Genomic DNA, 22,615 nt, shown 5'->3' on the forward strand with positions numbered 1-22,615 from the left:
GGTTTGCTCCCTCTCCCTGGCAAAAGTGAAACCCTATCCCTGTCCTCAGTGCTCCGCTTGGGTTTCTCAGGGCTGTTCCTGGCACTTGGCTCCTTCGCCTCCAACATTTCCATTGCCTCTCTCCGTCTTTTTTCCGCTCCTTCCCTCCTCTGCTGCCGTCGCTTCCCTCTGCCCTCGCCGAGCGTCCTCCCTATGGCCCCCGCTGCCACGGCTGCTCCCCTAAATGGGCCACGAAGGCGGATTATTGCCACCGCTCATCTGCATTCGCCCTCCTCCCAGTCCTCCCCTGCTCCTCCTTCTCCCAATCGCAGCTCCACCGGTGCGCGGAGCCGCGCGGGCTGCGGCTGGAATGGCCAGCGCCGGGAGAGCCACCGAGCCGGGGCTGGCGTGAGTAGGGGGCTGTGGTGGATGTGGTGACCCTGTGGTGGGAGGCTGGGTGGCTCTCCGGCTGTCTCCGGTGGCTGCGTCCTCCTTGGATTGTTTATTTTTTTCCATCCCTGCCCTTCCCGTGTCCTTCGGCGGCAGCAGGAGCCGGTAAGCCCGTCCGCGGTGGCTCGGGGTGCTGGGGTTGATCCTCTGGGGGTGACACCCTGCGTGGCCTTTGCTCAGCAGGGAGATGCCGCTGGAGGATGGGGACCCGTTGAGGCCGAGGGGACGGCAGCTCAACGGTGAGGTCAGCGGTATCCCCCGGCTCAGGGGGATGGGGGACTCCTCGCTCCGGAGCACGACAGCACCTGGTGGCAGCAGGACAGACGTGATGGCAGAGGGCTGGGAACCGGGGCCAGCACTGGGTGACGGGGACGTGAACCCCGGGGGAGCCCCACAGCGAGCATGGCAGCCCGAGGAAGCCCTGATGACCGAGCTTTCGGAGCTGGTGCAGAAGGTGGTGAAGAGCAGCAGCTGGTGGGAAAGGCACGGCATGGACATCAGCATCCTTGCCTGCAGCTTCCTCCTGCTCCCAGCAGGTAACCTGGCTCAGCCCCTCAAACCATGGCCGGGGGATCCCCAGGGGTCCCACTGCCTTCTCATGACTACTTTGTGTTGGGAGCCTGTTGGCACCTGCTGAGGTTGTAACAAAGCCACAATAAAACCTTCACCCTGTGACTTGGTGCACTCTGACCCCACAGCAGGTGATGATGACACCCAGGGTACAGCCAGGGCTGAGGGGACAGTGGTATCTGGGGTACAGCCTGAGGGAATGGTGCCCAGGCAGATGTACACAGGGCAGGACAGTGGCTGATGTGTCCCACCATGGGACGTGGTGGTTTTGGTGGCAGTAGCCCTGGCTGTAGTGGGTGCAAGGGAAAACAGTTGAGCATGGGTCTCTGGTGGCATGGCTGGAAAGCTGGGACCTTCCCTTGCTGTTGAACTCCTGGGGATGCTGAAATCCTGGCAGAGTTATGACACCAGTGGAATCCCACATCCCAGAACTGTGTGGTGGGATCAGGCACCTGCAGCACTTGTTGCCATCGAGGCTGGAAGTGGCCAGATCTTCAGCACTAGGGTGAGTGTGGCTGGTCCAGTCATGAGGATGATGAGGAGGCAATCTCTGACTTGCATGGTTTAAATACCTGTAACTACGGCTGAAGAACAGGTTTAGGGCAGTGGCTGGCATGTTTGGGTGTAGCAACACCTCCAGCCTGGCTCAGAGGGCTGCAGGACATGTGCATGGCTGAGCTCCTGCCCGGCTGGTTTCTCCACAGGGTTCCTGTGCCTGCGGTCGGCCCAGGCCATCCCTTTCCTGGCGGGTGTCCTCACCCTTGGCGTGGTGCATCACACCCTGACTGTCAAGGGCAGCCACCTGGCCAGCCACAATGCCTTGACTGAGTCCAAGTCCTGGGGCAAAGTGTGGGCTATCTTCTTCATTGAGGTGAGTGGGGCAGCCCCCAAAAACACCCCATCAGCACCTTGTGGTGGTGGGGAATGTTTGGAATGGTGGGAAAGGTTTCTAGTGCTTAACTCTTAAAAGTCCATTTCCAGACTGGTGTGGGGTTCAGAGCATCTCCCCATGGTGCTTCATTATGGTTTCAGAGCATCTCCCCAGTTTCTTCCCACACAAGCCCAAGCCAGACAGTGCCCAACTCTGGCACCACAACTTCTCTCTTTTCCCTCCCAGCTGTGCTCAGCTTTCACAGTCGAGCAGGCCACCTACAACCATGTGAAGATCCACCACGGCTACACCAATGTCATTGGCCTGGGGGACTCCAGCACGTGGAAACTTCCTTTCCTGAACCGCTATGTTTACATGTTCATCGCTCCTCTCGCAGTGCCCATCCTAACCCCTCTGGTTGCACTTGGTAGGTGTCCCAGGTGCCTTGGGACAGGGTGCTGGGTGCGGGAAGCTTGTGACTGCCCAGGTCTCACCCCACCCAAGGGTCCCGCTTTGTTTGGAGGCATCACATTAACTACACCTGTCCCTGGTGGGACACACTGCAGGAAACACAGGAGATGTTGCACTTGCCCTGGGGACCACATCTTCTGCATCTACTTTCTGCTGATGCTGAGAAGACGCTTCACCTTTTCCTGTGCTGGATGTTGAAATCTCTGGCAAAAGCCATCATGATCCTGCAGCACCCCAAATCCATTCTCCTTTAACTCAGATCTGTGGCCATAATGGGGTCAGTCTCACACGTGGGTCTCAGGTTGATCAGAGCATCACGCAAGGCGTTTGGTGGCTGTGTATGGGGTGGTTTGGGGGCTGCAGGGACCAGACACAAAGAGCTTGGGCAGGAGAGGTGGTGCTCCAGGGAAATAATGGTGCCAGAAAACAATCAGGGAGAAGAGCCCAGAAAGCAGTAAGAGGCTGGGGAAGCAAAGCTCTCCAGGCTGCATGACCCAGTTCTGGGCAGTGCCAAATGCATGGACAATGACTTGGTAAATTGTAAGAAATGAAGGTGCATCCAAATGCCGAGTGCTGTTACACAGCTGAATCTGCTGCTCTGAGGAGTCTCTCAGACCCACACCCCAGCAGTTTTATAGGGTTTGGGCCAACCTGGAGGATGGGGAAAGTGAGTTCATGGGCTGGGCTGGGCTGTGGGGCTATTGGCACGCTGGGCAGCCTGACTGCTGGAGCAGCAGTGGTGGTAGGGAAACATCAACACTTGTGCTGCCTCCTCTTCCTTGTGTAGATTTATTGAGGAACGTGGAGTGGAAGGCGGCTCTCCGGACCCTCTGCTGTATGTTTCTGGGGTTTTACTGCCATTACTGGCTCCTGCTCCACGTCTCAGGCTTCCAGTCACCATGGTCTGCCTTGCTCTGCATGCTGGTCACCCGCTCCCTCCTGGCCCATCCCTACATCCATGTCAACATATTCCAGGTAGAGACCTGAAGCTTCAGGTTATCCCAACAGTGCTGAAGACAGGCAAGCCACCACGCAGTGCCCTGATGCTGCTAGCTGGAGCTTGTGTCACCTTAAGGCATGTGGGTTCAGTTGTCACCTCCCTCGTGCTGTTGTCGTCACCAGGAGGATCAGGCTGATGGTGCTGGGTGGAAAGTGGTGGCCCTTGGAAAATGTCAGGGCAGATAAGTGCAAAGGGTGTGAGGATGATGTCCTCTGCAGTGGCTGGCAGGATTGGGAGGGCTGATGTGTTTCAGGTGGTGTTACAGGCCCTGGGGTGGGGAGAGGCTGGTGGCTCTAAGTGTGGAGGTACAGAGCCTGGGAGTTCCTTGGTGGCTCCATGGACAAACACAAGATGGGGTGACTTTAGGGACAAACCCAGCTCTTGGGCTGACAGAGGGACCCAAAAATGTGCTCTTTGTGCCCATACACAGGCAGAGCTGACCTTGGCTCTGCTGGGAAGAGACTGGGGAGGTGACAGGTGCCACAGGGTGCCCACCCTGCCTCTCCCGCAGCACATTGGCCTCCCCATGTTCGCGGCCGACTGCAAACCCAAGCGGATCCACCTCATGAGCCTGGGTGTCCTCAACCTGCCCCGCAACCCCCTCCTTGACTGGTCCTTCGGCCACTCACTCATCAGCTGCCATGTGGAGCATCATCTCTTCCCCAGCCTCTCTGACAACATGTGCCTGAAGGTGAGATGACTCCACAGGGTGACTGGGAGGTGACATGGGGACAAGAAATCCATCTTCCCACCCCCTCCCGCCCCCACTGCCAGACCTGTCTGTGCTGCTCCTTCTCATGTTGGAAACCACTCACTGCTTTGCAACAGTACCTGACCCATCTCCTGCCATCCCATTCCAATTTCTCCTGGGTTTCTGCTCCCTGCTCCTTCCCCTGGTCCCAGTTCCAGCCTGCAGCAGCCTTCCAAGTCCAGGATCCTCCCAGTTATTCCATTGGGAAAATATCCCCAGCATTGCACAGTCCAGTTTTTGGTTCAGACAACATCCAGGCAAACCTCCTATTGCTCTGGTCATGCATGCCCTTACTTGCTGCTCTGAGATGTGGGGTGCGTTCAAAACATGAGCTCTGAGCACTGCCCCGGCTGGAGGGGATCCCAAGGCAAGTCTGTACGCCACCCTTCAGCACAGGATTGCTACTCGCTTACTGCTGTGCCCTTCTTTTCAGTGTCCTTTGCTTGAGCTCACGGGGCTGCCAGGACCTACCTCCCTCAAAGAGCTGTTGCAGGGAAGGAGATAATTAAGTCTGTGGCAACCTCCCAGTCCCATCACCAAGCTGGCTATGTGGGCACGTGGGAATAACGATGGGTGTGAACCACGAGCATTGATGGCTGGCTCTCATTAGAAGCCTCATTAGGGCATCTCTCCTAATTTGGAGCCCTCCAAAGGCGTTTTGCCAGGGTGAACTCCCTGTGATGCTGCAATTGGAAACCACCTTCCTCTTAAAATTCACAGCAAAGATACTACCTACCTGCTCCAGCCCAGCTTCGGGCACGTGGGATGGGTTTTCTGGGCACGTTTCAGGCATCTTGTACAAACACAAGGGCATCTAGCACGGCAGTGACGTTACCTTTGCCTTTGCAGATCAAACCCATCGTCTCCCATTACCTGAAGCAGAAGAAGCTGCCCTACAACGAGGACACCTACAGCTCCAGGCTCTGGCTCTTCCTCCAGAGATACGAGGAGCTGATGGTCCATGCTCCCCCCATAACAGAGCTGGTGGGCATCCAGTGAGGACCACGGGGGCTGCAGCACTCGGGGGGCTGTTTCCCACAGGGACATTCAGAGGATGGTTTTAGCAGGACCAACACCTCCATGAAGTCACGGTGTAGGAAACATCCCTCCCTCGAGTCTTGCTTTTGGCTAGAAAATGGTGCACAGAGCCATTGCAGGGGCAGAACCAAGTGGTGCAACACCAGGGACAGAAAAATCAGGGTTCCCCCAGTTATTCCCAGCCAGGGCTTAGTTTTATCCACTCTGCTTTCACACTTGGGGAGAGGAAACCACCCCATCCGTGGGGGATATGGCACTACGTCCAGGACATCCAGAACGGAGAAGCACCAGGATCTGTAGGATGGAGCTGCAGCTGTTTGGTCGGGGTCTCAGGGAAGGGTTGGATATGGGGAGGGGGCTGTGTCACTGCTGCTTGTGCTTTGCCTGGCTTTGGGCTAAATCAGTCTCCTCTAGGAACAAAGATTTGGCAAGTTCAGCCTTAACACTTTGGGGTGAATTTCCTTTTTTTTTTTTTTTTTTTTTTTTTTTTTTCTGGAGGAAGTTTTACTGGTATCCTGTGGTGCCCAGGATAGGAGTGGGGGAAAGACCCTCACCCCATGGGGGGTGTCTGTGTTGGGGTGTCAGAGGTGGCTGCAGACCTGGTCATTGCTATGGCAAGAATTTATCAAGGAAATCATCTGCCAGAGGCAGGCAGGTGTCCAGGGCTTGGGAGGCTTTCCCTGTTTAAGGAGGGTGAACTCTGCCCCCTGTGCTGCTGCCAGGGGCTGGGATGCTCACGTGGCCAGTTCAAGCCACCTATGGGAAGCTGTGTCTGTCTTTACCAGGGTGCTCTGCTGTCCCAGACCTGCAAGACCGATGACAAAGTCCACCCCAGTGTCACGGTGGGGAGCTGGCAGCAGAAAAGGCGGATGGCCAGACTGGGAGCAGTGTGGCTTTACTCTCAGCCTGGGGCTTTGCTCTTTGATTTGAGTTGTCCTACCATCCGGGCTGGACCCCCGCAGTGCCACATTGTGGATTTATAAGGCTTTACAGGCAAATGTGTCCCAAGGCTCAAGGTTGCTCTGCCCTGGTCCCAGCCTGTGGCAGGGTGATTGTTACAGCAGGCAATCCATGGTGTTTTACTCCGCTTTTCCTCCACTAAGTCCAGGAGCATCCTCAGATGCACTGGAGAAGTGTCCCTGTGATGTGAGACTGGAGCTGGGATGGCCGTGGCATCCCTGTGCAGATGATCCAGACTCAGGAAGAGTGGCCCTGGATGCATCCAGTGTGACCCCTTTGGCATCAGAAATGTTGAATTATTGATTTATGCTGGGCTGGGGCCCAGGGGCTGCTGATGCACTGATCTGGTGGCATTGCCAGCTCTATCCAAGCCCATGTGGGTCATTGATCCAGAACATTGTGAAACACCCAAAGGGCAAATTCCCATCCTTTGAGCAGGGCTTAGGCTGGGTCTGTAGGTAGGGGAGCAGCTGGAGGGGTATGGCCAGAGCAAATGGCCTGAATGCTCTGGGGGGGTCTAAGACCCTCCCCAGAGGGCCCCCCCCACTCCCCCCCCAATTCATTTCTCAATTGACCATCAGAAATAAGATAAATGTAAAAAATTATTGGCATTCCCAGCTCGAGGAAGGGGATGAGGGAGCATTAGAGGTGCTTTTGGTTCAGGCAGGGTAGTCTTAACCTCACATGTTCCTGTTTGTGGGCACAAAATGCTGTTTTGCCCTCTCCTGCTGCAGAGATCAGCCCCAAAATGTTCCCAGGCATTGGTTGGAGCAACAGCTCTTTTCCCAGCTGGATTTTATGGATGCTGTTCAAAGCAATGCCATCTGAAGGCAAGTATTTGCAGGTCCCTCAGCCAGTGGGAGACAGCCTGTGATTTGGGAAATAGATGGATTATTCCCTGCCAGAACTGGTGGATACAGAAGTTAATGGGAGAAATGGAGAATTCTGGGGAAAAAGAAAGATTCTGACTCATGTGCTTGGAACCCTCCAAATTTAAACCGACTGCTTTTGTGGATGACCTCTATCGTGATATTTGAAGCCTTCAGCCTTGCCTCTCTGGGCAGGGGCTCAATGAGTGCTGTGCTGACCTGAGGATGAGGGTTTGGAGCTATTGGAATTCCTGGTCCTCGCCACAGCCCCCCTGAAGGAACGGGTGCAGAAGGAGGCACAGAGCCAGCTGCCATTTTCAGCGTGCCTTTGCAGAAAGCCATTAACTGATTTCTAAGACCAGGAGAGAAAGTGTGTGAATTTTATGATCCATATTACAACCAGCTCCTGGCTGTAAACTCCTCGTGGTCTTAATTGCATTTTAAAAGCCCCGTCAAGCACTTGCCTGCGTGCTCTGGCATCTGACCAACTTTTAAATGTCTGCTGGGCCCTCTGAGATGATTTTTTTGTCTGGTGTGTTGTGCAGGGGCTGAACCAAGATGGGATGTGGTGCTCCTGCATAGGAGGTGAGAGCACCAGCATTTGAAATGCGCTGAGTGATGGGGATGAAGGAGGAAATAAAGCAGAGACCATGGGGACGCTGGGGCAGGAGTTCTGTCAGCACAATTTATCCACTCTCTCTGGCATTAATGTTTTACTCTTTATCAAAGGACGCTGGGGTTCTCTCCTGGAGAGCAGGGTCACTGTGCAGCGCATGGTTCAAATCAGTCTGAGGTTCGCTTTCCCCGGTAGACCTCGGCAGCTGGTCGCTTTCTGGGCGACAAAGGGGCTCAGGCAATTAGCAGCATCAGCGATGATGATGCTGCGAGAGCGTGCCGGGTACCGCGGACGTCTCACCATAGAGAGGGGCGGTGCGAACGGCCGCCAGGCGGCTCTTCCTTCCCCGCCTCTCTATGGTATCACCACGTTTCCGGTCAGCCGCGGTGGAAACGGCAAGCTGCCATTGGCTGTCGGTGCGGGGGCGGGGCCAGGCGGCGGCGGGAGGAGGGGTTATGCTAAGCAAGGCGCTGTACCGCCTCACGATTGGTCGGCGAGGAGGAGGGGCGGGGCTGGGCGGCTGCCGCGGAACCCCGGCCGGAGCGCGATAAGCGGGACTGCCGGGGCTGCGGGCCTGAGGGATTGCGGGCACCGCGCCCCTCAGGCCCGTGCTCCCCCCCTGGGGCTGTGAGAAGCGCGGGGCCCCCGGGACCCCGGTGCGCGGGTTCGGGGGTCTCGGTTCTGGGGCTGTGGAGCAGTTGACACCCCGCCGGCCCCGGCCCGGCCCTAAGAGCCAAGGCCGCTGTCCCTGACCTCGAGGCGTTCCCGCCTCCCCGGGTGCAGTACATAAACCCCGGCCCCGCTCTGCTCCGCTGCGGCCATGGCCGGCGCGGGGGGCCGAGCCCCGCTGGGTGGGTGCCGGGCTCCAGGGAGGGGCCGTGCCGTCCCTGGCAGGTGGCAGCTCGTGTGGCTTCACGCCCTGCCTGTTGTTCTCCCCTGCAGGTCTGCGGCGGTGGCTGTCCTCACCTGCCCCGGCGCCTCGGGTCTGCGTGGTGGGCAGTGGCCCCGCCGGCTTCTACACGGCTCAGCACATCCTCAAGGTACCGCGATGGGATCTGGCCGCGGGGGAGGACAGGGACCTGCCCACCGGGGGAGGCATCTCTGCCTTGCCTGGCTCTCAGCAGGTTCTTGGGGTGGTTTAGTGGGCTTCTGGCCCTGCTTCAGCCAGGTCGGTGTTGTTGGGGGGCTGCTTGGGCCTGCCCAGACCCCACAAGGTCCTTCTAGGCCTCTTTGGTTGGGGTTGGTACTGCTGCTTTCATCCCTGCCCTGTCCCTGAGTCATCCATTCAGGGCTTAGGTTGGTTGCTGTGAGTTCATCCCAAGTGATTCTTCTAGAATCAAATAATCAGCTCAAAGCTGTTGTCACCCAGCAGGAATGACATTAACTGCGTGTTTAAAGTGGATGCGTGGGACCTGCTCTCCTCCCTCCTCCTTCCCCAGCAGAATTAAGACACATGGGTGATGCTTTACCTTGTGTCTACAAATTTCAGTGCTCTGGGCAGTCAGGTCTGTTGGGAAATGAGACCTGAACACAGAACTGGGCTAATGGCACCCTGCAGAGAGACAGCAGCTTAACCCCATCATTAAACCATGCTGTGTTGTCTCTGAAATGTGTTGGAAAATAGCTGTTACTAAGCCTCAGGGACAAATTTCAGGGCTGCTTAATCTCGGGAAGAGGCTGACTCAAAATACAAGATAACAAAAGCCTTGCAGCCAAGCATCTGTCTAAGGCTCTGACCCTGAGGTGACTCAGCCCAGGCCATCTCAGGGCATGGGCATCTCTGCTGGGGACTGGCAGATGTCTGGCAGGTCCCCCAGCACCCAGGGTGCTGTACTGGCTGCTTCCCAGCTGGTTTGGGGGCTCTATGATCAGCCCCCCAGGTACTGGCTACCCACCAGGTTAGTGTGGAAAAGAAGCTCAGGTCTGGGTAGGGAGATGGAGCTCCACAAGATGGACTCAGTGGTGGTTGGGGTCACTGTGCTACATCTTGTAGTCTGAGCTGGCAGTAACAGGTGCAGCATCATCCTGCTCATGGAAAAGTCTGGAAGAGGCCATTCCTGGCTTGCTGTGGCCCATCCTCCTGCCCTGTGTTTCCCCCAGCTGCAGACAAGTGTTGCTAGGCTCCTGTGACCTTTCTGTCCACATCCCAGCTGTGACTTTCTTCTCCTGCAGCACCATGGTGGGGCCCTGGTGGACATCTATGAGAAGCTGCCCATTCCCTTCGGGCTCGTCCGTTTTGGAGTGGCCCCAGACCACCCTGAGGTGAAGGTTGGTGCTGGCTCCCTGCCCTTGCCTGTGTGGTTGAGTGTGGTGACAGTGGTGGGTGCAGCTGAGTTGGTCACTGTCCTCCCTGGTGCCCCAGGCTCTCTGTGACATGGAGCTGTCAGGCCAGAGAGGTCCAGATCTCCTACTTATCCATGCTAAGGCCATGGACAGGTGGCATGGGACACCTGGCATAAGGGCTCTGGACAGCGGGCCAGAACCAGGGGCTTGTGATGGGAAGTGCTGCTCTCAGTGCTGGTCAGCCTGGCCTAGAGCAAGGCCAAGGAGCACAGATGGCTTTCTGTGTCCCTGGGCTGCTCGTTGCTGCTGCCATTTGCCCCTCAAGCAGTACCCATTCTGGGAACACACAGATCTCCTCATGGGGTCCATGGAGTTGGGCTGTAGGTGCTCTCCTGGACAAGGAAAAGTTAACCCAAGGATTTCCCAACCATTTTCCTTTGCCTGGCAGCGAGTTGTACCCAGGAGTATCTGCTATATCTGAGCTGGAGTAGTAGGACACAGTGTAGGAAGTGTAGGACACAGGAGATCCAGACACAGCGATATCTTGCAATGGTTTCCTCTAGTCCCTGGAGATCCAAAGACCAAAATGCCTGGATCCTTTTGTGGGAGAGGGGAGGAACGGACATACTGCAGACACTCCCCCAGCTGTTATGGTGGTATCTGTCCTGTCCCAAGGTTGAGTCCATTTGGGGCTGCAGGGATGGGAGTGGTGGTTTTGCTGTATAGCCCTGATCGCTCAGAAGAAAAAGGTCTGGATGCCATCCTGCCCTGCATCCTCTCTCAAGGAAGTGGCTTTCAGGAGGGTTGAGATGAGATGTCAGCAGAGGGGACCAGGTGGGCTGCAAACTTCACTTTTGGGAAGGAGTTTTCCCCTGAAGTGGGGTTTATTCTGAGGGGCTGAATGTACTGGGAAGGTCCTGTTGTCCCCAGGTGGGTGCAAAATACGAATTTTCCTTTCACAGAGGGTGGTGGAGAGAGTGCCAAGTCACAGCTGTGAGTTATCTCTGGCTGTTGGTAGATAAGAGTCTCAGAATAACTTGATTGGGATGAGGCGGTGAAGCGTCTCAAGGCTGGAGGGGACGGGCACAGGGATCTCCTGTCAACAGCAGGCCTTGGCCCTGCCTGTGGGATGTAACTCCAGGTCTGTGATCTCTGCAGAACGTGATCAACACCTTCACGCAGACAGCGCACTCGGAGCGCTGCGCCTACTACGGGAACGTCACCGTAGGAAGGGACGTGACAGTGCCGGAGCTGCAGCAGGCGTACCACGCCGTGGTGCTGGTGGGTACCAAAACCTTAGTGTCCCAGGAGTCCTGGGAAAGGTCTGCAGGGTTATTCTCCACTGGGGTCTTGGGAAGAGTATTTAGGTGAGGTATTTCTGGGTGCCTTGTTACCATGGGAAAGTCTTCCCAGCCTTGGGACAGCTCAGATGCTCCCAGGCTTGTCCAAAGCCCTTGCAAGGGAGCATTTTCTGGAGCTTGACATCCAGTGCAGGTCTCTGAAACCTCCCCCTGTGCTGGCCAATGCTTATTTTAGCCTGCCATGGATTTGTCCTTGCTGCTCAGTCCTCAGCTTGTCATGCTCTGCCTTGGACCAAGGACGTCAAATTTGGCTCTGGAGCTAAGGATGATGAGGTGGATGAAGCCCCTGTGCTTGGGCTGTGTTTAGCCCTTTCACTGAATATCTCAGCCTTTGGGAGGGGATATCACAGCCATGTAGTGACCCTGGCAGCAGCTGGAAGGGGAGATTTTTGTTCTGGTGTCAAAAACTGCACATAGTGACATCTCTGACTGTGTCTGCTACCTCCTCAGAGTTACGGTGCTGAAGACAACCGGGTCCTGGGGATCCCAGGGGAGAACCTCCCTGGTGTTTACTCAGCCCGAGCCTTCGTGGGCTGGTACAATGGGCTGCCCGAGAACCAGGATGTGAGTACGGCCCTGTGCTTCCCTGCCCTTCCTCCAGTCCTTCTTTCCATCCCAAGGCATTCAGCTCCTGAAAGATTAAGTCCTGAAAAGCCTGCAATTGGAAAAGATTAGCAGGAGACATGTTAAATCCTTCTTAGATGGTAGAAATGTGAACAATTTGCACATCAGTGAGAGTGGATTAGCTGGCTCTGCAAGTTGGCAGCACATTTTGGCAGGGCCAGATGGGAACCTGTAGGGGTGATGCTCTGCTTCCTGAGGAGGCTTTTTGGCTAAAACAGCTCCTGCTTCCAGGAGAGCAGGAAAGGTGGGGACAGAGATCATCTGGGGTGCCTGGAGCAGGTGTGTTGCTGTGTCTGCTTGGGGAGAGGCTGGTGTGGAGTTTCCCAATCTGCATCACCTCTTTTTGGGGCAAAGCAGGGTGGAAGGGAGTTTGAGTAGTAGTGGCAGGTCTAAAGAGCTGGACATTGTGGAAGCCATATGGATTCAATCACAGCTGGGTCTCTCCCCACAGCTAAAGCCTGACCTGAGCTGTGAGACAGCGCTGATTCTGGGTCATGGCAATGTGGCACTGGACATTGCCCGCATCCTGCTGTCCCCACTGCAGCTCCTCAGGGTGAGTGATGGGTGCTCTGCCCCATGAGGGCATCCCAGGCCCTAAATTTCCTCCCTGCTGGCTGGCTGCTGGCTCCCACCCATCTCAGACAAAACCTCAAACTCCTCTGTCTTCAGGATCTTTCCCTAGGGAAGGCTGCTGCCTGTCGGGTGCACCCATGGATTCGCAGTCTGTAGGGAGTGATCCAAGGCTGTGGCCATGACTTGGGTGATGCTGCAGAGGCCTCTGGATTTCTCTGCTGGCATCCAAAAAGTTGGAAATTGAGCATCATCCCTGTGAGAAGCAAAAGAGGAGGCACTTTCTCTCTTCTGCCACCAAACCAGAAACTTCTGTTGAGGTTTATATTTTTCTACTGGTGCTGAGGGCAGCAGCCTGTTTTCAGCTGGTGGCACTGGGCAGAGTGGTGGACTTTGTCCCTATAGCCAGCTGGGAGCTAGTGTGCACCAGCTGCTCCATACAGCTGCTGCCCCAGATGTTGGCAGCAAAGGCTTTCCCTCTGGGAGAAATGCCACAAGGTTTGTTACAGCTGTGCAGCAACTTCCTGTATTAATATCTAAATTAAATTTTAAAAAACACCAAACTTGGAGACACTGCCAACCAGTGACTTAAGTCAACTGGGAGCAATGCTGCAAAAGACATAGCACTGGTATGAGTGCCAGGGCGGGCAGGTAGCTCCCTGATAGGAGTATTGGTCTGGAATGGTTTATCCTGGTTACCTTGTGTCTTGCCAATCATGTTTTCTCTGGAAAAGATCTTGCAGTCTAGATAAGCACACATGATTGAAACAGAGCACAGGATTTCTGTGAGGTGCCAACGCCAGGGTGAGGCCTGGCCAAGCTTGTGCTTGTACTGGAGCTGCCTCGGCAGGCAGGTGGTGATTTGAACTGTGGTTTGCAGCAGGTTTCATCCAGAGCCTGTATATCCTAAGCTGAGAAGTTCCACAACAGCATCTGCAGGCACCTCAGAATGGAGCTCACTGGAAGGCTTTGCTCTGTTAGCCCCAAGGTGAACCTGCTGGGTGGATCCCCTGAGGCAGTCACGGGGTGCTGGCTCGTTACCTCTGGTGCATTATGGCCTCAGAAAGAACATTCAGTGATGAGGGACCAGCTGTGCAAATAGCTCTGTGCAAAGGGAGATGACTTGTTTCCCGTCCTCACCTGGGCTCTCTGCATGCACAGCCAGCTTTTTCTGCTGATTTTTCACCTTCAGTGGCTGTGCCTTCCCCCCAGCTCCCTCCAGATCTGCCCTCGTCCCACTCTGCTGTCTCTGTTTTGCAGAAGACAGACATCACTGACAGCTCCCTGGCAGCTCTTGCCTGCAGCAAGGTGAAGCGTGTCTGGCTGGTTGGGAGGAGGGGACCTCTCCAAGTCGCTTTCACCATCAAGGTGAGGCTGGAGGTGCTGCTGTTTCCCAGAGTTGAGCCCCAAACTGCCCATCCCTGGTGGGGAGAGGTGGTTTGGGGGTGAGTGTGGATCCCAGGCACCCATTTCCTGGCCCCTAGTGGTGTGGGGCTGTCCTCTCTCTGCTAGAGGTAACATCTTCCTGCCCACAATTCCCAGGAACTGCGGGAGATGATAAACCTGCCTGGTACCAGAGCTGTCCTGGACCCTGCTGACTTCACAGGCCTCGAAAGTGCTGTCAAAGGTGAGAGGGAAGTGTGCCATGCTCCTCCAGACAGGGACTCACCTTGGCAGGTGAGCAACCAGGAATGATCTGCAGGTGTCCAGAGTACATCAGAGAAACTCTTGTCCTGTACTTAATGCCTGGCTCATGAAGGCTCAGTTACCATGGTGTGCCACATCTTCAGAGTGCTAGGAGGCACCAAGACAAGGGAACATTGTGTATCTCTGTGCAGCCACTTAGTGCTTACACTCTGAGTGATGAGGGCAGGAGGCTCAGGAGGGCTGAGGGAACCTTGCAGGGGAGATCCCAAGGCTGTTGATTTAAGAGCTTCCTGTAGACCTAAAAAGAAAACACTGAGTTCAAGGGTGTCCAGAGACCTGCTCTTCTCCATGGGCTGCTGCCTCCAAGCACCAGCAAGACAGGAAATTACAGACTTTGATTTGTGTGTCCCACTGGCCTCAAGCCTCAAGAGGTCCCCTGGTCACTTTGACTTGCAGTTTGTCATCTCAAAGGTGTCAGGCTCCCACTGACATGACAGACTCACATACTGACACTGCCCTGACATGGGCCTTGGCCCAGTGCTGTGTCTCAAGGGATTTTTGCCGATTCCTGTTATGAAGATTTCTCTCTTTTCCTAGATGCTCCCAGGCCCAGGAAGCGACTGACTGAGCTGATGATCAAAACAGCCCTGGAGAAGCCAGAAGAGATGCAGGCAGCAGCAGCAGGGGCAGCAGCCCCCCGGGAGTGGGGGCTGAAGTTCCAGCGCAGCCCCCAGGAAGTGCTGCCCAGTGCTGATGGGAGGAGGGCGAGGGGCATCCGCATGGCCCTGACCCGCCTGGAGGTACCGGGGGCTGGTGGCCCTGGGAGGCTGGGATGGAGCAGGCCACATCCATCCCTTGGGAATCTGGTCCCCAAAGAGAGCTCTGTGTTCCCTGTCTGGCTGGAGTGGCCTCTGGCAGGCTCTCAGGGAATCTGGTACCAAAAGAGCTTCTGGTACTACTAAGAGTTTTTCCAAAGGGATCTCTTTCCCTGATGCTACTGCAGAATGGCCTTTAGCAAATACCCAGGGGTCAAAGATGCAAAAGGGGACTGGAGGGGGATGTTGCTCTGCAGTGCTGACTGTGGTGGTCAGCCTGTTCCTCCCTCTCCCAGGGCTCAGGTGACTCTGCCAAAGCCATTCCTACTGGAGACGTGGAGGAGCTGGAGTGTGGGCTCGTGGTCAGCAGCATTGGCTACCGGAGCCTGCCGCTGGACCCGGCTGTGCCCTTCGACAGCCAGCGCGGGATCATCCCGAACAGCTCGGGCAGAGTGGAGGGTGTCCCAGGTCTGTATCCACAGGGATTTGCATGGGACGTGCTGAGCACAGCTGGTAGGTTGGGGGCTTTGGGGTGGGAAGTTCATTCACCAAGGGCATGGATATTGCACACCTTGGAGAATGGAAACTGAGGAAATGAGCTGCCTCTATTGGGGTTAAGAGCTGGCCAGTCTCCATCTCTTTTTAGCGTTGTCTGGTTTAGCAAAGGGGTTTTACTGCATCCTGTTACTAAAGGGACACAGCCCATGCAGCTGCTTATTGCTGATGTGTAGGTACACAAACTCCTGCCACAGCACTGTTTAATAGTCTGTTCACATCACCAAGGTGGGGAAGGGTCCAAGGCCACATGCTGACCCGAGCCTGGCTGCTCTGTGTGCCCCTGCAGGTCTGTACTGCAGCGGGTGGGTGAAGAGAGGACCCACAGGTGTGATCATCACCACCATGAACGACAGCTTTGACACTGCCCAGTCTGTGCTGGAGGATCTCCAGGGGGGTGTACTGGATATATCCCCCTCCAGAGAAGGTTTTGGGCTGGTGGAGAGCATCCTGCACAGCCGAGGTCAGTGCGAGGTGCAGTAGCAGCCAGCAGGAGGGTTCAACGCAGCCAAACTCCTTCTGGATCTGTAAGGGAGCAGAGTCTGAACCATGGGAATGGGTTTTTCTGCTGTTTTGATGTTCCAAGGCCCAGGGAGAACAGGGCTTGAATTCTCTCAAATATCTGTGTCATTGCTGAGGTTAATGACCACTTTCTGGGAAGGGCCAATAAAAGCGGCACAGACCTTGGGTAAAATGTCAGTGTCAGCTGCCGAGACAGTGAGCTATTGCTCTTGAGTGGTTTTCCTAGTAATCCTTCCAGGCAAGTTAAGGAAAAGATTAAAATGCCCAGGAGAGTAATTTGCTGTAGCTGTGTTTAAAGACATTCAATTAAAGTGTGTGTGTGTTTTGCCTCTTAAACTGTCTGAGGTTTAACAGTGAACTGGATGCATTTTGTCCCCTGAGGTGGTTTGTGTTCGCTGTTGTTACGGCTCACAAAGGTCTGACTGATCCGAGCCGACTGGAACCTGCCACCCCTTTCCTTCTGGCGTTAGGAATTATTTCTCCTTTGCAAGGCTGAGCTCTGACATCATGTTGGAAAAGGGCAGCTTTGCTGCCAATGGGGAGGTGAGGCTGAACTTGTTCTTATTTGGTTAAGTTCCCTCTCCTGTCTCACCATCACCCCAGGGGTCCGTCCTGTTTCCTTTTCGGACTGGGAGAAGATTGATGCTACTGAAGTGGCAAGAGGCAAAGCTGCTGGCAAACCCCGGGAGAAGATCGTGGATCCTGCGGAGATGCTGCAGATCATCGGTCACTAAGGCAGCAGTGGTGGGAACGTGGCACTGCTCCAGTGGTACCATCCTGGGGCAACACCAGTGGGTCATGAGCAGAGCCTGGGAGGATAGGGCTTGTGTCTGGGGCTGATGGTGGCTCTGGAGGGGTGTGTGACACTGAGGCCTCTCTGGAAACAATGAACTCTGGGTTCCCAAAGTCTCAAGATCTGAGGCCATTCACTGGCCCCACATCCCTGCAGCCAGCTACCATTCCTGGGGGTGATTCTTGTCTGTCTTTGAAGCATTAATGAATTATGCAGTGCAGATGAAGGGAGGTGTGTGTGCACCTGGGGGACTCCCAGCCAGCCACTCTCTCACAGCAAGTCACGTGGAGAAGTTACCCTGTGTCTTGCTGCCTCCCGTTTAAGCCACAAGCCAAATGGGTTTATTGCATTGTCATTCATGCCAGAGCAGGCATCTTTTAATAATTTTTTTTTTAATAAACCCTTCCAGGGAAGCCAAAATGATCCTGCAACTTGAGTCTGGGTTCTTTGTCTGCCACTGCCTTAACCTCAGAGCAGCCCCCAAAGTGCTGCAGCTCCTGCAACGTCCCAAGGCAAGGCAACTCTGGGTGATCTCCACTTGTGAGCTCTACACTAGCAGAAAAGGGCATTAATTTGCCTTCTGCTTCCCACAGTCAGTCTTATGGGGTAGACTGGGATAACAAGAATGTAATTGCCTTGATCAGGATCATGAGGTATCCTGTGTCCATTGATACCTGCCAGTGCTGACTGGTGCAAACAGTGTCTTCAGCTCTTTCTCTCCTTTCACTGGAGGGGTTATTTTTTTTTTTTTTTGTCTGTGTGTTTCGAAGCTTATTAAATGCTTCTCTTAGCCCAGATTGCCTATGGTGACGGTGTCAGGTTTTAAGCCAGATTACAAGCCATGAGCTGTAATCTCCTCTTTATCCATGGCACAGGGGCAGCGTCAGTGGGGCCCCTTCCCTGGCTGTCCTCAACGCCCCCCCCCGTGTTCCCTGCCAGAGCACTGCAGGATTGCAGGCCATCCTCCCTGGCCTCTGGAGATGGTGACAGTGGCAGTGGCTCTGTGATGGAAGCAGAGGGGAAATCAAGCTAGGGCAACCTCCACCTCAGCCCAGCCCTCTCTCACAGCAGAGGACTTGTCCACAGGATGCTGTTCTCTCATCTCATCTCATCTCATCTCATCTCATCTCATCTCATCTCATCTCATCCATCTCATCTCTGTCTCAGCTCAAAGAAGGGAGATCTCTGACTTCTCCCTATTTTTCCCATTTTCTTTCCCATACTTTTCTATTTAAATCTCATTTGAAAGCTCATTAAGAAACTCAGGAAATGTGATAATGGGAACTCGTACTCAAACGAGCAATAAAGCTTTTGTGGAACAGCTGTTCGTGTGATGTGGCTCTCCTTACGTCTCATGGCTGATGCAGTCCTAAAGCTGAACTCTGGAGCAGGAGATTACATCAATGCTGGGTTCCGAGGTGAATCAGAGCTTTGGGAAGGGGGAGGGTGTGGAAGCGAGGGGGGCTGCGCACCTACCAGGAGGAGCAGCAGTTCAGGTTGGCAGCCCAGCCAGGAATGTGACAGCAAAGGCGTTGTTGTGGCTGCATCAAATCTGAAGGTTTTGGGAAGAGGGGAGACAAATCCTCCCCAGGATTTTCTTCCACATCGCCTTGAATGTTGATGCCAGGATGCTTTTGTAGCTGTGGAAAAGGCCACTGTGCTCATACTGAGCCTGGCACGTGGCTGTTCCCAAACTGAGGATGCTTCAGGGTAGTTTTTGGGCTGTGATATCAGATTAACGGGAGTGTCTGTCCTTGCTGAGCTCAGTGACTTTGCTCAACCCTGAACTTGGCTAAGGCCCTGGGGTTAATGCTGGTCTGTAGGAAAACCATGGGATGATGAAGGTCAGTGAAGGGTAGGGACAGGGGACTAAGCCTCCTGGGCAGAGGGAGGATGGTTACAATCATGTAAATTCTTATTCAACGCTTCCAGCTCCCTTTCCTTTGCTGCCTGCGAGCCCAAGCACCAGCCCCGTGTCTAGGTTTCTTCTGCCTCCCCATCACTGTCGCTGCCCTCCATCCCCCTCAGGGCGCCGGGATGCAGCCAGCACTGGGAATATCCTTGTCCCCGGCCGCCGCGTCGTTAGGTGGCGCTGGGAGGCCGTACGGGGAGCGGAGGGGCCGGGCGGGGATAGAGGGGTGACCTGGCACCCCCGGGCCGGGGGGGTCCCAGCCCTCCTGGTGCACCCTTGCAGCCTCCCGCTCGCATCCGGGTTCTGCTTTTAGGCACGAACGACCTTGTGTTTGCTCCAGGTGTGTCCCCACCGCGGAGGTGCAAGAGAGCAGCCTGGCTGGGCAGCCATCCCCCATGCCCTCCACTCTCCTGAGCTGCCACAGGAGCAGTTCCAAGGCCGTTTTCCGACACAAGTGAGGAGCTGGAAAGGCAATGCTGTGAGTGACACCCGTATGCTGTTGGAAAGAGGCCTGAAACACTGAAAGTCGTTGCTGCCAGCTCTGCATGTGGCTTGAACTGCTTGGATGAATTATGGCTCAGCTTAGCTTTAATGAGGCTGCACAAAGCTGCTGGAGGTCAGCATGTGGTGAGCGATGGCCTGGAGAGTGGCTGGACACGGCTCCCTGCTCCACGCTTCCCTTGCTGTCTCCTGTGTGCTTCTCTGCAAGGCAGCTAGGCTGGCTGTGGGGCCGAGCTTGTCACACTGTGGGATGATGGCATGGTTGCATTTGGGTCTTTGCAACTTCCTCTTGTAGCTTTGCACTGCCGTGCCTCAGACAGTTTCCCTGTCTGAAGACTGTCCAGGCAAGCTCTTCAGGCTCGTGGGCTGCCTGTGGAATCCTGCCTTGGAGTAACAGGTCTGACACATCCCAGAAGCTCCTGTTGATGCTTCATTTTCCAACCACTCCCAGAAGACAAGTGCAGATCTCTCACTGGCTTTGCTAGTTGACTGCTGAAGTTGGCCTTTTCCAATGAGCATTTAGAGCCCACAAAGCAGAAGGTTTCTGGTGCTCTGGAATAAGGAGAAAACCAGCTTGAGTTGGATTTCTGGCCTGGCACTGAGAAGCTGTGTTGCTGTTTAAAAGCCAGCTCACACGACCAGAAAAATGGTTGAAAAGGCTTTTCTCCAGCATGGCTAATACACAATTTTCCAGCCCCATCCCTGGAGCAGGCGTGGCGCAGAGGCGGTGTCCGGACCTGCGCCGGCCCCTTGCCGCATGAATCACCGATTTGCAGCACCTGCTGCCGGGAGCCCGGGCGAGTCTGTCTGAGCTGGGGCCTCGCCGGGAACAGATGGTTCCAGAGAGTGCTGACTTCAGCGCCTCGGCTGAGCACAGCTCCGGCCCCTGCCTTGACCCACCCTCACTTCTTGCTCTCCCGGGCACATCCCTCATGTGCTCTTCCCCTCCAGATCCATCCCCAGCCCTGGGCAGGGATTGGAGAACACGTTGGCATACCAAGCTCTGGGGTCACTGGAGCAGGATACCAGCCCCACTGTGTCCAGGAAGCCACTTAAAGGCCAAGTTCATCCCTTCTTCCAGAGGACCCCAAGCACATCCTTGACTCCAGACCCACCAAAGGCTCATAGTTTCCATGCCCAGTCTTACAGACCCAGCCTTGTTCTGCACTTGCCAAAGCCTTGCTCATGGTTGAAGGGTTGTACAGGGTCAGATAGTGGTGCTGCAAGTCCAGATGTTTTCCCTCTGCTTGGGATGAATGACTTTGGGCATGAGCCCATTTCTCAAGGTCAAGAGAGGAGCAGAGGTGTAGGAGATGCAAACTCCAAGCAGCTGTTTCCAAGAGTTATTTAGGGATACGACAGCAGCAAATAAAGTTGTTGGCGGGTGATGGCTGGTTACACCCCAGAAAGAAGTGATTTTCTTCCTTCCTGGAAAATTTCCATTTCCAGCAGCTTTGTCTGCCTCATTCCCAACCTCTGGGGCAGGCACATGCCACCCCAGGGGGAGCAATTAACCCTGCAGGGATAAAACCATCCCTGTTTATTTTTGCTCCCTTAATTACTGTGAGGGTAGGACATGGTGACAGCGGAGCTGTTCCAGATTGGAGCTGCACCGGATCTGTGCCAGGCATGCACCATGCACAACACCATCCCCGTGACTTCTGTCCTGCCTTTCTCCTTGCTCCACTCTCTGCCTTCATTGCTTTTATGGCAGCTGGGATCCAAGATCGGCCAGCTCTGTGTGATTATTTAAGCACTGAAGCCCTGAATTGTCTGGGGGATGGAGCAGACAGGGGAGTTGGGGAAGGAGGGGTGGCCCTGGCAGCTCAAGGTGGCACAGCGTGGAGGAAGATGATCTACGCCTATGTTTACATCTTAAGTGAGACCCAACAGGACAGGGACAGGAATAGGAGCACCTGGGCTCAGACCTTCTTAATTTTTGACCAGACCTCTTGGGAAGGAGAGGTTGGCAGCCAACAGGAAGGACTGAGATGGATGCAGTTCCAGGATGAATGCAGGGCAGGGAATGGGTGTAGGTCTATGGCCAAATCCCATGTGTCACAAGTGTCACCTGCAAGACTCAGCTCTGGCAGAGGGACCTGTGGGCATCTGATGTCAGATGCCATTAGCAGGGTGCAGATGCCTGTGGGGACAGCCCAAGAGGGCTGTGTCACCCAGATGCCACCCAACCTTTCCAGGGACAGCTCTGGCTTTGTGCTGGCAGTGCACAGATGCAGGGTCCTCTCCTTCCCCAAATACTGGTCTAGGACGCACATGGGTTAGAAACCTTACACCGATTTTCTCCCAGGGACAGGAGGCTGATGCTGGGGTTTGCCTCGCAGAACTGGAGATACCAAAATCTTGGTGTGCTGCTCTCCTGGCTGGGGGTGGGTGCTTTGAGTAGGGTCTGGGGTGTAGGTTTATGCTGGAAGTGGGGGTTCCCAGGAGCTCTGCAAGGCTGGAGTTCTGGGGAGCCAGAATGGAGGGGGCTGGGGCAGGATGTGGGGCTTTACCCCAGTTTAGCATGTGAGATGCCAGTGGGGTTGCAGTGCGCTCTGAGGAGTCTGCATGGAGCCCAGGGCACTTCTCTGACTGATGTTGGCCTGGGTGGGCCAGTGCAAACCTGGACAAACATCAGGATCCCAACATGAGCCTTCCACATTCTCCTTGCTCCCTCAGCTTGGATGCCAGTGAGCTCTTTCCTGCAGGAGGTGGCTGCACACCAGGAGCTGTCAGAGCACCATGCCTTGCATTTATCAACCTGTTTACAGAGCCTCCCACAAGAGGAGATGCCAGGCAAAGGTAACAAGGCGATGGAGAAGCTGGCTGAGCTCCCTTTTGCTGGGACCATGCCATGGTTAAGGGACCAGCCGGGATGCCAAGGGTCACACACTGGGCCACTACCACAGCAGTGGGAAGAGGGAGGATGAAGGTGGGAAAGGCACTTGGTACCTATGTTGTCCCCACCCAGCCCCAAAAACTGGACAAAGAGGGCACAGCATCCCCTGAGAGAGTGGCACTAAGGAGCTGGGGAAGTAAGAGGAAAAGTGCAGCTGCATTTCCTGGAGTTGTGGGCCTCATCCTGGGGTGCCGGTGGTGCTTCTGTTTCAACCTGGACCTTTGTAGCCATCAGGGCACTTTGTTGTTTTGGTTATTTTGGTTTTTTGTTTTTTTTTTTTTAATATAGAAAGGACATTAGGTGTTTAAATGCACAAATAAATTATTTTGATGATGCAGAACAGCCCCCACAAGCTGCATCATGTCTGGTGACCCAGACCCAGCAGCAGGTTGGATTTGGAAACTCACTGCCTTCTCCCAGAGAAAAATGCTGGGGGTTTTGTTTTTCAGACATTGAAGGACTTTGCCAGAAAACTGCAAAACTGCAGTTGGGTTCTCAGGGCAGTTGCTCACTGCGAGCCACTGGGACTCAATGGAGAGGAGGTGTGGCTGGGGGGCC

The 22,615-nt window shown here is 55.0% G+C and overlaps 2 protein-coding genes across 3 annotated transcripts; both read left to right on the forward strand.

The window, feature by feature from the left end:
- Positions 1-306: 306 nt before the first annotated feature.
- FADS6 (fatty acid desaturase 6) lies at positions 307-5,573 on the forward strand. Its single transcript, XM_053960361.1, has 7 exons — positions 307-387; positions 610-965; positions 1,704-1,870; positions 2,117-2,297; positions 3,129-3,316; positions 3,853-4,032; positions 4,942-5,573. The coding sequence occupies exons 1-7, from the start codon at positions 350-352 to the stop codon at positions 5,089-5,091; spliced, it is 1,260 nt and encodes a 419-aa protein (XP_053816336.1). The 5' UTR covers positions 307-349; the 3' UTR covers positions 5,092-5,573.
- A 2,513-nt stretch (positions 5,574-8,086) lies between these two features.
- Positions 8,087-18,068, forward strand: FDXR (ferredoxin reductase). 2 transcript variants are annotated; one of them, XM_053960356.1, is made up of 12 exons: positions 8,087-8,426; positions 8,518-8,615; positions 9,748-9,843; positions 11,017-11,139; positions 11,670-11,783; positions 12,295-12,396; positions 13,674-13,781; positions 13,956-14,040; positions 14,658-14,860; positions 15,172-15,343; positions 15,720-15,893; positions 16,556-18,068. In XM_053960356.1, exons 1-12 carry the CDS (start codon positions 8,396-8,398, stop codon positions 16,684-16,686), a joined length of 1,437 nt encoding a protein of 478 aa, XP_053816331.1. In that variant the 5' UTR covers positions 8,087-8,395; the 3' UTR covers positions 16,687-18,068. The 2 variants fall into 2 exon arrangements, with proteins under 2 accessions (XP_053816331.1, XP_053816332.1); XM_053960357.1 differs by lacking the exon at positions 15,720-15,893.
- Positions 18,069-22,615: the final 4,547 nt, after the last annotated feature.

This window comes from Vidua chalybeata, chromosome 19 (genome assembly GCF_026979565.1).
Source record: "Vidua chalybeata isolate OUT-0048 chromosome 19, bVidCha1 merged haplotype, whole genome shotgun sequence".
Taxonomy (NCBI): Eukaryota; Metazoa; Chordata; class Aves; order Passeriformes; family Viduidae; genus Vidua; species Vidua chalybeata.